Source organism: Columba livia, chromosome 3 (assembly GCF_036013475.1).
Source record: "Columba livia isolate bColLiv1 breed racing homer chromosome 3, bColLiv1.pat.W.v2, whole genome shotgun sequence".
In the NCBI taxonomy this organism is placed as follows: Eukaryota; Metazoa; Chordata; class Aves; order Columbiformes; family Columbidae; genus Columba; species Columba livia.
The window spans coordinates 76,603,671-76,620,575 of NC_088604.1; the positions used below are offsets into that span (position 1 = coordinate 76,603,671).

Consider the following 16,905-nt stretch of genomic DNA (forward strand, 5'->3'; position numbering starts at 1 on the left):
CAAATAACTCATTCAATAGGAAAAGCAAAACTGATGCCTTCATACAATTCTGAAGCCAGCTGGCAGAGCCTAACATCAGTATGATTTGGGCCATACCACACAAAACACAAACTGCATACATAATGGAGTATTTTCTTTCTTGACATTGTCTAAACCAAAGCGTTATGTCCCTTCCAAGTAGGGATGTCCCTATCAAACATTAGCTTGATGTTGAAACGGAGAGTTTAATGCAATTTAAAAACTAACTCCCTCCTCTCTCGCCTCTACAGGCACCACGGGGTTAAGACTCAGGTACCAGCAATAAAGCTCTTTTGGTATAAGCAGTAATAGTTATTATTATTATTAAAGGCATCTCAACTGGAAAGCAAAATAGAACATAGCTCAGGCGCTCTCATGAAAACAAGAGGCTTTATTTTATGGCCTAGTTACGCCAAGCTCAACCAGTTTTCATCTACTGAAAGTAACTCTTTTCTCCAGCCTTCCTCAGCTCCCACTCCGGCTCACTGCCTCACCACCAGGCGCTCCCAATGCTCCTTCCAGCTGCTGCTTGCTCACAGACCAGCACAGGACAGTGACAAAACCGTGCCCCAAGTCTCACAGAGATGAGCAGGGAGGGACAATACCGTAAGCAGGTGCTGGGTCCTGCTGCTCCACAGGATAGGAAAACTGCTGTTCTGTTTCACTGGTGCTGGACGGGGGAAGTCCAACATCATCCCCCTCACCTGCTTTTGGTTGTGAATCTCTGCCACCCTCTCTGTGCCAGCTCCAGCATTCTAAACCCTTCAAAAAGCCAACTGAGCTCTCCAAGACAGATAGAAAAAAACTTAATATTGTCCTGATGCTTTATGGACTTGTCTAATGGAACAGGCCCCAATGCCAGCACAAGGGAGAAAAGGCAGGGTCCACGTCCCCCTCTCTTCCCAGCCGCCACACATGGGCTGGCTCAGCAAGCACGGAGCTGCCACCCAGAAATCCGCTTCAAAAACAACTCGCTGGACAGGAAGGTGGGTGGCAGAAAAGTTTTTCAGAAGTGGTGTTCACCACACTACCAGAGCACGACAGACACCTGGTAGTCATTTTCTAAACCTCTTTTGCCACAATGCCCAGATTTGCCAAAGGTGAGGTTTAACTAATACAGGTGTGGCAGAAAAAACAGCTGTTTGCTACTTCCAGATCCTTTTAATTTAAAAACCCCCACATAAAACAACACAAACAAACAAGAAAAACTAAACCACACACACAAAATAACAAAAAAGAAATCCAACAACAACACCTCCACCCCCCAACAACAACAACAACCACCACCACCACCAAACCCCAAAAAACCTTGGATTGAAAACATCTGCTGGGTAGAACTAGCGACTTTATATCGAATGGGTCCCTCTTCCTGCATACAGAGCAACAACATGCTGCTGTGCTGCAAGAAATCAAATCAAATCAGAAGGGTATTTTGCACCCATTCAGACAACCTTTGGAGGGCTGTACAGAGAGAACATCTGTGGACTGACTTTATTGCCAATTTTTAAGCTTGATTACTAGCATATCTTAAAATAGCTAGTGGATGTTAAGCTGTAAATAAAATGTGCTGTCTGACAAAAGATGCTACCCTGACATTTGTGCTCATTCTGTAATCATGGTTTATTATGCCAGACTATTTTTTTCAGTGGTTTCTATTAATTTGGAATCATTCTCTACAGGAACAAGCCTCTTGCTGGAGTCTTCTCTAACAAGTTCTTGCTATGAAATTATTCATCGTATTTTAGGCTGGATGAGGACTACATAAATTTTGTAGATTTTCTGCATTTAATAGACATCCAAGTAAGTCAAAGCAGACATTGGCATTTGTATACAAAAATATAACATTTTAAAATACCTAAGGTTATGGCAGTAGCATTTGGGCAGGAACTAGACAATGGTCTATAGGACCTATCTTAAGACAACAGTCCTTACCTCAAGCAGATTTCAGCCTTTCAATCTCATGCAGGCATCTTCTTGAAAAAATTTGGACTTAAAATTGTGTTTCACTTAGTCCACAGAGGAAAAATGAAACATTGCCTTACAAAGGCGGTATAAATATATCTGATTTTTATGCACAGTGATAGGCAAGCAGAGTAAACCTGTGCATAGAAACCAGCTACAAAGCATGACCTGAAATTCCAGCAAAGAAACTACACTGAATGGGAGAATTTTTCATATGTATTTGGATATAAGGTAAAGGAAACAATGGAGTTTTGGTGAGAAGTAATGCAAAATCTGCTGGATGGTTCATTCAGTCCAAATACTTATACTAAGAAGCTTACTGAGAAGAGTACCCACTGACAATGCAGAAGACTCTAGGCAGAGACATAGAAGACAGACTTCTACATTTAACATTTAATTAGATTAAAAGCTTCTACTGCCAGAAGCCTGTTTTAATTATCTGTGAGCACTACCTGTCAGCCCATAGCTGTCAAAGGGCATTTCAGATGGAGAATCCTCACTTCAGTTCTCAGATGCAATCTGCAAATGGAAGGTTTTTTCTTTTGTTCACTGCAGTTTGACATGGTATTTCATTTTTGCCAGCCATAAAGATCTATTTGCTTGATTTAACTTAGACTTTTTGAAACATGCCAACTAGTCACTGACTTCTGGCACACAGGCGGAGTAAGTTTGTACCCAAGAATGCTCTTTTCCTATAGCCTGATAGGTAAAAATGTTCCTGTCAATACAGAAATGTTTTAATATTTCCTATAAATGCTTCTGCAGGTTACGTCAGCTGGTCATGTCCCTTGGGCTAAGTGTAAAGCTCAGTTTCGTAGACCAGGAGCAAGGATCCTTGTCCCGTGTGCCACAGAGAGTGGGAAAGGAGGATGTGCCCCAAGAACTGACTTGAGGCAACTCTGAAGCTGGACAAAACATCAGACAGCAGATTGATTGTTTTTACTTACTTCCCCTTCACCCTCCTGGAGAGCATCGTACCATCTCCTGTGGCAGGTGATGCTGCCATCGAGGCCCATGCCCCAACTGCAGCCCCACGGACAGATCGCAGTTTCACAGCTGCTCATCACCCACGGGGGAGGATTTGCTCCTTCCCCAGCTGTGCCAGTGCAAGTTCATTTGCAAGCTCTCTAAACTAGACCCGTGAAGTGTTTGACTCCCCAGACACCTTTCTTCTTGTTAAAGAGTCTTTTTTTGTTTTAAATATGGAGTATTTAAGATGTAGCTTCAAGTGCACCTCAGGCATCTGAATTACTACCCTGCACAATGCAGAGATACAACATGAGCAGATGAGGACAGGCACCCCCATCATCTTTGAGTCCTTCCAGGCTGCAGGAGCCCCTGCCCTGCTCGGCACGGTGGTCTCTGGCAGCAGAGGGACAGTGGAAGCCTCAAGAAGATCAGGCCTGATGGGGCAGGAAGGAGGCTGCCTTGGCAGTATATTGTCAGTGTCAAGTCACTCCTCAAGGTAAAGCAGCTTCCAAAATAACAGTTTCCTCAAAGTTACCATACTAATTCAAATACAAATTCTCTTTTCATAAATGCAAATACACACCCACATAAACACACTTTTAGAACGGGAACTTTATGAAACAACCAAGTCAACTGAAGCATTTGAAAACTACTTCAATCTACAAGCTCCAGGCAGACTTCTTGGTTTTTATCCATTATATTAAGCACCACACCTTTATCTATAAAGCATTCTTCTTTATTTAAGTTAAACAATTTTTCAAGGATGGTTTCCATCTATAAAATGAACAAAGTACAAGCTCTGTACAGCAGACTTTTCAAACCAACTGAAAAAACAGTTTCCAAACTATGTTTTGAAAATCTGCAAAAACAAACAGTATCACCATTCTTGCTCTGAAGATGGTAAGAAAAGTTCTCAGGAGACTCCATCACAACTTGCTTCAAGGGCTCTTACTTTATCTTTCAAATGGGTGAATTTCTTGAACATTAAAAACCCCTAAGATCACAGTAAGTAACTTTGGCACACTGTCATGTAAACATAACAAAAGGATACCACTTCTTGTCTGTTCTTTCAAAGAAAAGCAACATACAGCTCTTATATTCAACCCCCTATGCACAGTATCCATGGGGAATTAGTGAAACTATTCCTATGTTATATGATGGCAGTTGACATTAAAGACATAAGAGGAGAAATATGGATTTTTTACTAGCAATTCTGATTCAGAGATAAAAGGCAGGTCAATATTCAGAGTTGCAACTGCTGATTTCACTTAGTACTACCCTTACTATCAAAGTTGCAAATACCTCCACAGTTAGAAGCTGACTGGTTGAGATTTTTCTTTTAATTTCTGTTTCTCAAAACCTCAAACAACTGACTTGCTGCTGAGCCCTTACTTCAGTGTTCATTTTTCAAGAATATGAAGAAATCTACTGCTATGTTTATGAATCACGTTCTTCAAGGTCTGAGCTAGGTTAGAAGTCTATAGATAGGGGGAGAATAAAAGCTGAAAAATAACTTATCCACTGTATGGCCTCTAAAACAGGCAAGTTGTGGAGAAAATGGATTGTGAAGAAGAAAAAAGTGTTAATTATTCATTTTAAAAGTCACATGATGGATAGGAGAAACTGGACTTAATGCCCCCATCCAAAAAGTACACGGGTACTTGCAAGTTGGCTTCAGACACACAAGGTATTCACAGGCATATTAACTGGCACGGTTCAAGCCATCTTGCCCAGAAAAGTACCACTTGTACACCTAACACCTAGATGCAGCCAACGGAAACTGAAAAATCAGGAACTACTCTACTTCCAGGAACAAGGAAAGAGGGGAACTGTACCAGTATACTGCAGTACAGCAGATGTTTCTCATCTCCTTAGGATCAACCGTTACGTTTTTCCGAGATCCATCATCCTACCAAAACCACATCCTGGCACTGCATGTCTGCACTAATTTTTGTCCATGCTATCTCGCTTTTTAGTACTTATTTACCTTTTCATTATAAAAGCTCACTGAAGCATTTGCTTTTAATAAAGAAAAGTATATAGTCTATGCAAACATAAGAAAGAACAGGTCAAAGTTGGGGTTAACTTCGACACTCTTATTTAAATAAAAAAATGACTTCAGCTGGACTGAAGCTGCAAAATGCACTGGTTCTCAGATTAAAAACACATAGGGTCTGCTGGTATCCAGGCTGATTCCCAGAGCCAAGCCTGAAACCATTCAAAAGCTCCATTTACAGAAACAAAACACAATTCCCCAGTAGTAGGTCTATAAATTAAGCAAGTGCAATTCAGAGATATTACATAGCTGCTCATCCTTGCAAGTCAAAACTCAGATCTTGTACTGTCAACAGTGACATTACTATTTTGTCTTACTTCTACAACTCAAAAGGGGAGTTTAAGACAACTTCTTTTCATTAGGGCCCAGAATAAAGCTGTGCTGAACCCACACGACTGCATGAAAGGTCTGCATTGTTTCTATAATTTTGTAACAAAAGGAGGAAGTATTTTCAAGACAAATTACTACAGAAATGATCAACACAAATATAAAGTACAAGTTTAACGTTATCCAGAGCACATGTAATGAATTTCCAAGTTGGAATAAACAATCCGAGCAATCACCTGTGCAGACGCATTGCCTTTTTCTGCTATTTTCTTTCTCCTCCTGAGCTTCATGATCTCCAGTGAGGGTAAAGTAGTAAGAAGTAGATCCAGTTTGCAAAGCAAAAGCATCCAGTGTTAGCATGGACATCACACTCAGCAGCACAAAATCTGCACCTTCATAAAGCTTCACTCACCTCCAATTTCTGGTTATACATATGTTGATCACTTCGTTGATAATTATAGGGTGATGAAAACTCATACAAATTGTTGGGAGCTGACAATATATATACTTTTATATATTTATATTTATAGTCCATCATAGAAAAGTTCATATTCAAATTACCAAGTACACACAGGAGAAGAAAAGAAAAATCTTTCAAAATGACACTTGTGTTTCTGGAGATGACAAACCATGACTTCTATGCAAATGGATTTTTCAAATGACCACCTCCTAGTAATTTTTCCCACCCTCCCTCCCACACTGTTCCCCACAGGTGTTTCTTCAGATCCTTTTTTTATCATACATCAGTTGTTCCTAGAGTTAATTATCTGCTGTGCAAGTACGTAACTGAAGACAGAAAGGAATTGTTGAAGTCTTCACACCAAGAAGGAATTGTGCTGCGGTCATGTTCAGTGACACCTTTGCAGTGCTCCAAGCCCCCTGGATCCTTGGTGTCTGCTTCAGCACTCTCCTACTTTCAGATAAAGGTGGAATACTGAGGTATATAAGTTCCGTGGAAAGTTTTAAGAAATACATCAGTAATTCAATCAAAACTTTGCCCAACGTCTATGAATTGAGACAGCGTTTTGCTTGTAAGTCCTTCTACTGCTGCAGATTAAGTGTGAATTTCCACTGCTGTGACAAGGAAGGACTGCAGATCTCAACGGTGAGACCACCATTCTTGGCGTTTCGGCTGTCTAGACAGAGGTTGCTGCCAACGTGCCTCAGTTTAGAATTGCTTTCAATTTGTTCCCATTTCTGCAAGAGAAAATACAGTTATTGAGCTGGAAAAGCAGGGAAAGGGTGAGTTCTGCGTCCTGTCCTTTGAAGCCTCCATAAGCTTCCCTGGCTCGTGCTTGGGAAAGCTGTGAAAACTGCAGTAACAGTATGCAGTTTAGGCGATCCTTGAGGTTATGGCAAGCCTTGCCAAAACAACAGTTCATTCAACTAACACTCTGCAATAAATACAGAAGGCAACAAATCATTTTCTTCTACTTCAGCACTTCTCAAATATGCTGTCACACCACATTACCTGTGTGAAACCTTTGGTCTGAAGAAAAAAAAAAAAACAAACACAAAACCTGTCCACATAACACTACAATTCCAAATGTAGAGAGTCAAGTAGCACAATTACTAAAGACAACTTTACAGAAATCCAGAAATCTGTCAGACACCTTTCAACTACACAGAAGACAGGCAGTCGATCTGTGCTGTCAGAAGCTTAAGGTGATGCCAAGCATAGGCTAAATCCCAAATACAGTACGTTAAAAAAAGGTTTTTCTGTTTTATTTCCAACATACTGTGCTTTTAAACCTTATCAAGAAAAACTTGCTTCCTTAGTTGCCTTTTCTGAAAAGTGGCAAGAATATTCTTCCTTTATCAAGGAACAGCATTTTAGCTTTCTGTCCGCAAAAACCAAGGTAGAAAAGCAAGGAAGCTGGCAGCCAATCAGAACTGATGACTTAGCAGAAAGAAATGAATTGTTATACGACTAGATCAAAAAGAGGGTATGACTCTGCAAATGTGATTTTCCTCAGGCATAGGAAATAGATGAAGTTGCAATGCTGCATTAATAAAAATGAACTGAAGGAGTCCTGTGCTGTTATGAACAGGTCACAGCGGAAAATAGGAAAGCCAAACCACACTCTTCTGAGACACAGTCTGCATAATCTTCAAACTTCACCGAATAAGACCTTTCACAAATACACTGTGGAACATATATTCTATTTCAGAAGACAGACATAGCAGTTGAAGACTGTTACACATCAATGCTGTTGGACAAAACCTTTACATAAGGCCACTGTTGTGGTAAAAACTCTCCATGTTCATAAAAGATTGCTGCTGGTCTGTGAAAAGCTCGGTACACAAGCTCATTCCTGCTGCTCTGCCTGGATGTCACACAGCCTAATTTCACACACACAAACAACAGCGAGACAGAATGAAGAGCAGAACAGACAAAAGATGAGATTACCAGTGCAGGTTCCTGCACTCCCATTTCCAGTCCTTGTTTTGCATTCATGTGCACTCACGACATACTGACCTGTCTGCTGTCGTTTTCCCTACAGCCCTGAAGTTTTATTAGTGAACCAGGTGCTCTGTCCACAACAGTAAGGCACAAATCCATATGTTTCACTGACTTGTCCTTTGTTAAGGCCCATTCCTAGAAAAATGAAGAAAAAAAGTGTACAAAATTGTGTATACTAACATATGCAGAAGGTACACATGCTATCTCTGCATATAAAGCACAGGTTAAAATCCTGTAAATAGCATGTACGAGCATTAGAACAGTTCATTGCTTCCCTTAGAGCAGGAGAGAAAAAAGGTCGTTTTCAAACAGAGCAATTCTAATTGCTTCAGTATGCCCAAGGGTGCTCAGGGCTGGGCTGGCTGTTTGCTCCCTCTGCCGGCTTTACACAAGCACAGCATGTACTCACACGTCCTCAGGTTTAAAGTATTTGTCCAGTTGTATTTTTACCTCGGTATGTGTGTGTTACACCCTCCCCCCCATATCTTCTATGTAGGAAAGATTTATATATATATGTAAAATATATATTTATACATAAAATTTAAATATATAGATATATAAAAACCCTAAAAGCTTGGTCTGCATCATCACTGGCCACCCTATCCACACACTAACCAAAGCACATGTACCACAGCAAGGCAACAGTAGTTCTTAATATGATAGAGACCACCAGAAAGTAATACACAAGAAGGCCAAACTCAGGGGCAGCGAGAGCGCATTACTTCCTATCCAGGGCATGACATACAACAGAATTTCCTTTAAATATGCAATTTTTAATTGGGGAGCAAAGAAAACCCCATTCTGTATGTTCTGCTGCTCAGCTTGTTTGATCTCAGTGTCCTGTGTGGGGCCTGATCTTGTGCTGATGTTCAGATTCTCTCTGTGCCTTTCTCCCCAGAGTCTGGTCTCCAGAATCCAGATTGCTCTTCATTTGTCTAATTATCCTTTAGGAAGGAAGCTAATCTATCAACTAAAGTCACACTAATCATCCAAATCATGCTTGTCATGACTTAAAATGGCATGATTAGCTTTTCTCCAGCAACTAAAGAGGACTAAGAGCTGTATAATACAAAACCCTAGATACACAGGCCAAAGCCCGACCACACTTAAATGTTATTTTGCAAGCAGTGTTTCAGAAAGAAATTAAATGGCTAATAACACCCTCCCCATTTTTAAAAATTATTTTCTGATACCATAATAACCAAACTTTTGTCTTGAATAACCTCTTTTAAACTCAGCAAACTTAACAATTATTAAATTCCTTTGAGAACAAATCCACATGAAACAATCAGCACTTCTAACCCATGTACTTAATCACTGTTATACAGGTAGCAAGCTATTAGATGAATAACGACATCTGTGCAAAACAAAGCAGAGGCAGGACAACTCCGTATCCCTTTATTAGCCTCCCAAACCCTTAAGATGAAAAATTTTCCTTTCAACTATCACTATGTTAATGTCAGATCAAAATTACTTGCCTTCTCCATTCTGTCCAATTCATAAGATGTCAACAAGAATCATTAATAGTTACTTTTAATAACGTAAGGAATTAGGTAAGTTATTTTCAGAGCTGATCAGGAATCACAAATGCCCCTGAAACAGATGACCCCCTTATAAGATTTATACTGAACAGAGACAGTTGAAAATACCACCAGGGAAGTGGTAAAACTTGTGTTTGAGAACCCTGAAGTCAGGGCAAGTTAGAGCCTTTAAAATATTGCTTTATACATTTTTACCCTTCCATCAAAAGGCTGCGACAGCCCCAGACACAGCAGAAATCATCTACATGAGGGATCTGCATGGTATGAAACACAATGTGCCTCCAGTGATGAGGAACCCTGACAGCTATAATGGAGACAAGCAAGTTCTACTATACCAGAAGAAAAAATGCAAGCAGTGTATGTGCTCATGGCACAAGTTGGAAATAGGATAACTATGTAACAATTTAAAATCAGGACATATGAAAAAACCTGTGTCATAAATCAGAAATATAAAGTTAGTAGAACACCACTAACTTGAAACCTTCCCCTTATACCTACGTGCCTTTGGCTTTACCTTTAGCTCCTTATCAGAACCTTACATATTTGTACATAATTGTCAAATACATCACAATTTCTTCAGCCTGTTATAGGTGCACATCTATCTTTTCAATCACTGAATTCTACAAGCTTGTGAGGGGAGGCAGGGGGCAAAAACATAAAGGTGAAATTTAAGTCAAAATGGGATTTAAGGTGTGCTGAACATAACCCAGGGTACGCTCTTCAAATTATGGGAAATCGTCTCCACAGCCTACATCTGAGTACTCTTAACCCCAACTTCCCCCAGCCCCCTTGAAAAGAACAGGTGAAAAACAGATAGTAAAGATATAAAGACTCTGGTTTGTTTCCTATCCCTCTTCTCCCATGTTGGTCATTCCCTCCAACTCAATACAAATTCTGCTCATGGTGTTCGGAAAAGGAGCGTAGTTTCATAAAGGTAATAGAAAAAGCCTCCCCAGATACCTTCTCTTTAATGATAGGGAAGAGAGGCATATATCACATATATCATGTCAATGCATTCAAATCAACATGATTCATCTTTCAGACAGTAACTTCTTAATTTTAGACTTTGTACAATTTTAGGGTTTTCCCCTTTTAATTTTAAGCAGATCGAGCAAAATTCTGATACTCATTCAACAGTAATTGGCCAGCCCTCTATTTTAACAGAGGTACTTGAAGCATTAATCATAGAATGTCCTGAGTTGGAAGGATCATCAAGTCCAACTTCCGTCCCTGCATATGACAACCCCACAGTTCACACCATCTGTCAAATCTTACATTTGATTTATAGTCAGGTTGATTCTGGAAATAATTTAGTGACAAAGCAGCACACAAAACAATGAGCACCTATGCCTATATTTTGTGAATGATAACTACGTCACAACTGCATAAATAGATGCTTTGAAATAATTTATGCTCTCATTTGCAGATTTAACTCATTTAAGAATAGGATTATACAGGATTTGTTGAAACACTCCCTTTGTTGTGAATGAATAAATGACGACATTTAAGCACCTCTGTTTTCTAGAAGAGCCAAACAGGGATTTAAGATAGATTTTTCTTTTTATACTCTACTACTGCAAACTGGAAATTACTAATAAGGCATCACAGGAAAGCATTCTTCTGTTTTGCTGACCTTATAGCACATGCTTTATACAACCCTTTTCTCAGGTGAAAATAACCCCTCCAAAAAAAATCAGACACACTAACTCACTGAAAAAAGACTCATGGGAAGAAAGCTACGGGCTTCTAGTATAAAAGCAAATATTAAAAGACACAAAGGAAGGGGATAATCTGATGCACACTGAATTAATCTCTTGGGTCAGATTCCAATCCTGAAAATGCAAAATTATGTTTGAGGGAGAAGTTATTTAGCTAATCTGTTATAATAACAGACCTGCTGATTTGTGTTCATCTTCTTATCACCAGTACACAATACCTGCTCGAGTTAAAAAGTTTCACTTCTTAATTTATGTTATTTTTTTTTTTTTTTTTAAATCACATACTGTGGAAAAAAAAAATGGCATACAGACCTGGTTTCCACCAGCATTATGACATTCATAAACTCCAACAACACCATCTGCAAAATGGCCCAAAGTGTCAAGGCAATTGGTACCCTGCTGCAAAGCCCCAAAAGCTATATCTTGATGATCAGGTACCCTAAAATAAAACCAGAAATATCTGCTTAATTAAGTTTCTTTATTCTTTTTTTTTTTTCTTCCCCTTTTCTTTCTTATCTCCTTGTCTTTACTCAGAGTATTTTTAAAATGACAGATTTAAGATGAGTGATGACTACTATCTGGAAATCTCAATCATCTTCTGAAGAGAGAAGACAATTATCTGATCATGAACTGATCAAACATGAGTAAATTTGCAAGCTTAGGACAGAATAGAAATATACTTGTACCAGAGAATGAAGATGAACATACAAACTCAGCACAAAAAGCAAATTAAAGATGACTTAACATCATAATTTAAGGTCACTCAAGCTTAATGCTATCAGTTAAGGCCATCAAGCCATCTTTGTCAGTCAAGCTAGTTTGTGGCAGAAATATGACATTATACATTTTTCCCAGACTGTTTTTACTGAGGTGTTAGTAAAAGGGTTAGGAATTTTTTAAAAAAATATATATATATCTATCTATATCTCAGTGTTCTGCTGATACCTATTTTCTAATGGTTGCACATAAAGTACACTGATACAGTATAGAAACAGCTAGGCAAAGCCATTCAACAAAGTACAGTTGTGAGGTACAGTCTATGAGTTCATGCCAAACAGTAAAGTACACATTACTTCCTTTTAAAACTTCTCACTATAATGTGAGTATAATAATTCAACCCAGGAGAATGAGCACATGAGAGAATACAGAGTAAGATGACATTACATTGAAGTAATGCTTATGGCAGTACATTTTCCAGGAGAGCCTGCAAGACATATTTTTTCTGACAAATTAAGCAAAAATAAATATCCTCTGACACTTTTAAGAGAAAATAAAGAATAACTTCCTCAGCATCATCATGGTTTATGAGACTCTTTAGTACATGTATTTCCGTACATGTTTCACTATGGCTATAATGGCTGGTGCTTTTGCATTCCAGCCTGTATGCCACTAGCAGTTACCTGATTCTACTGACATCAAGTGCCCCCAAGGAAAAAAAAAAAGATATATATTCTTATAAGCCACACCATATCTTTCCATCACGCTACCAATATCAGGTTGACAGCAGATAAACTAGCTTATAGACTCAGATCTGACAAACACACTTACTAACAGGTTATCAGAAAAAAACATTTTTTATCCTTTCAAAAAGTGTTTCTCTTTGAGGATTTTTCATTAGCTACAATGCATTCATGTTACAGAAACTGTTAGCAATGTTACCCCTCATTTCCTTCTTCTCATACCCCCCCAAACGTTAATGACTATGTAGTGACAGGGAACAAGAGACAGAGCAGAAAACTCCGCATCTTAAGAGTCTTTGGCATCTACTCCTGTCTACCAAACACAAGAGCCTCTGGTCTGCTGCCTCCTGGTACTTGGACTGTACCGAGATTCAGGCCCTTCACTCGACCAGGCGTGTGCTCAGATGAAGACAAAAAGCTTTGAAGGGATGACAACAGGATACAGAGCAGTGCACTTCTGAGCAAACAGCTTGTGTAGGAGACTAACTTCAGGCTCAGATGAGTTGGGTCCTTTGGACCCTCTTTTCTAAAATTTCTGCTGCTGCAGTTGCAGTAAGTAGAAAAAACAGCTTACTAGGGAAAAATGGCTCTTTAGGAACAGAGCTAACAAAAACCAAAAGCAAATAAGCACACGTGAGGCATTGCTTTCACAACTAAATTTAAAAATATCATTTACATCCAAGAAAGGAGAAAAAACCCAATTATTTCTGGGGAGGGCAAAAAAGAGAACTCCACACTATCTCTGACACAGCTAAAACTCACCGTAATTCAGGATAAACATTTTCAAGATACCACTTGAAGGGTTTGCAGCTAAGTCTCTTTCTGAGTTCCATTCGGCTCTGAATACTAGAGGAGAAAAAAAAGGAGTAGTTTTTAAAGTCAGACTGCTGTCTTCATACATGTTAAAGAATACACAGAAAAATCAAGAACAGTAGAACTATATCTCCAAGACATAACACGAGAGCTAGCACTACTATCACCCTGGGAGGTGCTGTCTCATGAAGAATAAATGAATAGGGCAAAGAAGCACTTGCAACTTACTTGCCATACGGTACATTCCTGGCTGAAGGCACTGCTGCGTAATAGAAATTTTTATACTCATCCATCCAGACTTCTGCCGCCCTGCGTGTATTTCTAGAGACAATCATATGAAATACATAGGTTATATTTTAACTAGCTGCAATTAAACCATGTCATTTACCCTTGGGATGATTGTAATCCTTCCTAGTACTACACAATCAGCTGCCTCAAGCCAGGCAGAAGATTCCCTGCTAAAGACCCAAGCAATAGAAAAGCATTAGAGTAACATAAACTTCATTCTAAATGCATTGATTTCAGTTATGTCTTTTTCCACACTCATCACTGCTTCAGGTTTTCATCCAGAATTTAATACACATCTTGGAGCTCTTTCTGCAAACTTAATGGAAATTATTCGGTATTACTGTGGGGTTTGTTTGCTTGTTCGTTGTTTTTTGTTGTTGTTGGTTGGTTTGTTGTTGTCCTTTGTGTTTGTTTCTGTTTGGCTGGTTGTTTTTTTGCTTTATTTTGTTTAGTTGGTTGGGTTTTCACGGCTTTTTGTTGTCTTTTTTTTTTTAATGAGTCAGTTGAAAGAAGCCAAATTCAGTGAGTATTCAACCTGGATAAGCAAGCTAATTGGAAACATAAAAGTCTCAACAATTGGCAATATTTAAGAATGTCTTCTACCTTTCTGAAAACAGATATGCTAACATAGGTAAGTTGTATTTTCAGTCTTTCACATCCCTACCAACAGGGCACTAAAAGTTCCAAAAAGACATAAGCTGTCATGACATTTAAGGCTACGAACCAAGTAAGTCTGCTACAGCTGAGGTAACAGAGGAGAACCAGTAATCAGAAAACATTTTTAATGCTTTAAAATCCGAGAGATTAATTATTGCAACAAATGTGAAAAACACTAACCCAAATTCTTTACTTCTAATCAAACATACCAATTACATAAATACAGGAATTTTAGTTAGAGATGTCTTTAAGTCTCCTTCTGGACTGCAAGAGGGTAAAGCCTTTTTCTATCCCCTGGCTTCTATGTAAAACTCATTTACTTCTATTGTAATTTTAGGCTTAGAAAATTAAGTTTTATTTCACTTGCAACTGCCATGCTCTGAAGCTTATTTTACATTTGGCAGTAAACTCATCTAAAGCAAGTGGAGCAAACTAAGTCAAGCCAATAACTTAACCGGATTTGCCTATTCAAAAGACAAAAAATAGTCAAGATAAAGTGAGTTCTTTTCACAGGTCACTGAGAAGGAAGGATGTGGGGAAAAAAAAAATACAACACGAGGCAGAGCTCATTAATTTTTTTTGCTTGAGGACTGATTTTTCCTTGCAAAGATTCCTTTAAATTATCTGTAAGCAACATCCCAATCAATCCAGATCAGAAAGCTGTCTGAGTTTATCTTCGCCTGCAGCCCCTCAGGCCCGTGTGAGTGTCAGGCAGCCACCCAGCACCTGCCCCCGTTTGCTCAGCAACCAGCTTGGCTGCCCACAGGCCAAACAGGTTTTGGTGGCTGGAGAGGAGATGTTCAGTTTGCCCAAGTTTAATGACTCCAAAGGCACTTTCAAGGCCAGAATCCATTCCTGCATCATGCTTCCCCATCCTTGGGGAAGAACAGGTCAGGATGAATGTGACAGGAGTATGGAAACTATATAGATGCTGAGAAACTCCTAAACTAATAAAACCCTCAAGAAGGCAGGGAACTGAGGAACATGGTACACCCAGCACTTAATGCTGAGTTACAGCTAATGAAACCCATCAGTGAGCGATCAGGGGCAGCTTAGCATGAAGCAGATGAAGGTCTGCAAGGTTTATCAGTTTGTCTGAAGTGGTATATTAAGGCCATGTGCACTGGTCTAACAAATCCTGTCAGACACAAGCTGTCTCTGCCCACGTCACATAGCCAGGATGTGGTCTACCCTCTCCTGAAACAGGACTCCAAGTCTCTCATCCAGAGCCACCAATTTGTTTGGCTGCCAAAAGGCAGTGCATACTGCCTAGTCAGCTGAAACCAGGGTGCTTACCCAGAGCACTCCAGAACAAACTGCACACAGTCACGGGAGAGATGATGCTATAAGCTAAACAAGTCCCAACTGCAAGACCAGCACAGATCCCAGGCACCACATTTCTTGGCACCGTGGTCCTACATATATCTGATAATACCTGTATTGCAAGGTATCCCATTACCTCACGTTTCTCATTCTGTCGTTGCTCAAATGGATATTAAGGCATTCTGTTATATTGGTTTGACACCCAAGAAAGCTGACTGAGGAGGGAACTTCAAACATATGGCAACTTGTCAAGCCTGCTTTCAAGCGATATGCAACTTTTCTAGGTCAATTCAAAAATAATTTCAATGAAACATAGAATGTTAATGGCATTTCAGAATTTGAGATATCTGGACAGCTAAGGACACGGGTCATTAACCACTTGCAGAGAAAGGTAAATCTAAAAAGGGATCTAAGTACCCAAGACATCAGTAGTTCGCAGGCTTCAGCTATCCCCACCACTCAAGTACACATTGGATCTCTTTTCAAACTTATTTTGAACACAAATGACCGGAAAAGACAGTGTGACTTTTAAAAACCTGTCCTATTAATTGTCAGGACATGTAAATGATCAAATCACAATGATGATTTGACTTCACAACAAAATTCAAAACCTATAATTCCAGTACAAACACAGAATCCTAAGCCCTTGCTAAGATGATGCACTTCTGAAGTCTGGTGTATCCTTGCACACATACAGCCACACCTTTTTCCTTTCCTTCCTACTTTCCAGTTGAATTATGTTTAAGCACCTATTTACATAAGAAAAGCAGCATATTGGTAACAGCCCAATGACGGAAAAGTAGCAGAGGAGTGGGAAAACTACACAATTTAGTTTTATTAACCATGCTCCTTGCTATGACATTGTCATTTTAAAACCTACCATGAAACTAAACTAGTTGTGTCCTAAGCCTACATAATTAATACAGTTTAACTGGTAGATCTTTCTATCCGTCTGATGCAAACTATAAACACTAGAATAAAGATATGATGTATTAAGACAGGATATTTCATTGGTAGCTTTTGTTTTCCCATAAGTACTATTATTCATTTTTCACTGTAGCATCAAATATAGATCCCAAAGAACAAGGGGCCACAAAAATCCCTACTGTAACTACTGGAAGGCAGCACAATGACTTTATTTTATCAAACTATTAAATTCTTTGGAGTCACCTTGGTGGCATAACCAATGTGGAAAAGAAGAATTACATCCTAAGGAGGTTCCTCAGTCTAAGGTAAAACACAAGTCCAAATATATCAGCAGCTTAGAACATGAATTCAAGTACATCTGCGCTCTCTGCACTGCTTTATG

At 39.3% G+C, this 16,905-nt stretch overlaps 1 protein-coding gene across 1 annotated transcript in view; it reads right to left on the bottom strand.

Annotated features, from left to right (window-relative positions):
* Nucleotides 1-3,663: 3,663 nt before the first annotated feature.
* Nucleotides 3,664-16,905, bottom strand: part of GALNT2 (polypeptide N-acetylgalactosaminyltransferase 2) — a 94,849-nt gene continuing 81,607 nt past the window's right edge. Inside the window, exons 12-16 of the mRNA XM_065057735.1 lie at nucleotides 13,557-13,649; nucleotides 13,278-13,361; nucleotides 11,368-11,494; nucleotides 7,812-7,931; nucleotides 3,664-6,529 (exon numbers count right to left, since the gene is read on the bottom strand). Coding sequence (XP_064913807.1) covers nucleotides 6,374-6,529; nucleotides 7,812-7,931; nucleotides 11,368-11,494; nucleotides 13,278-13,361; nucleotides 13,557-13,649 — 580 coding nt within the window. The 3' untranslated portion in view covers nucleotides 3,664-6,373. The remainder of the gene's footprint in view (nucleotides 6,530-7,811; nucleotides 7,932-11,367; nucleotides 11,495-13,277; nucleotides 13,362-13,556; nucleotides 13,650-16,905) is intronic.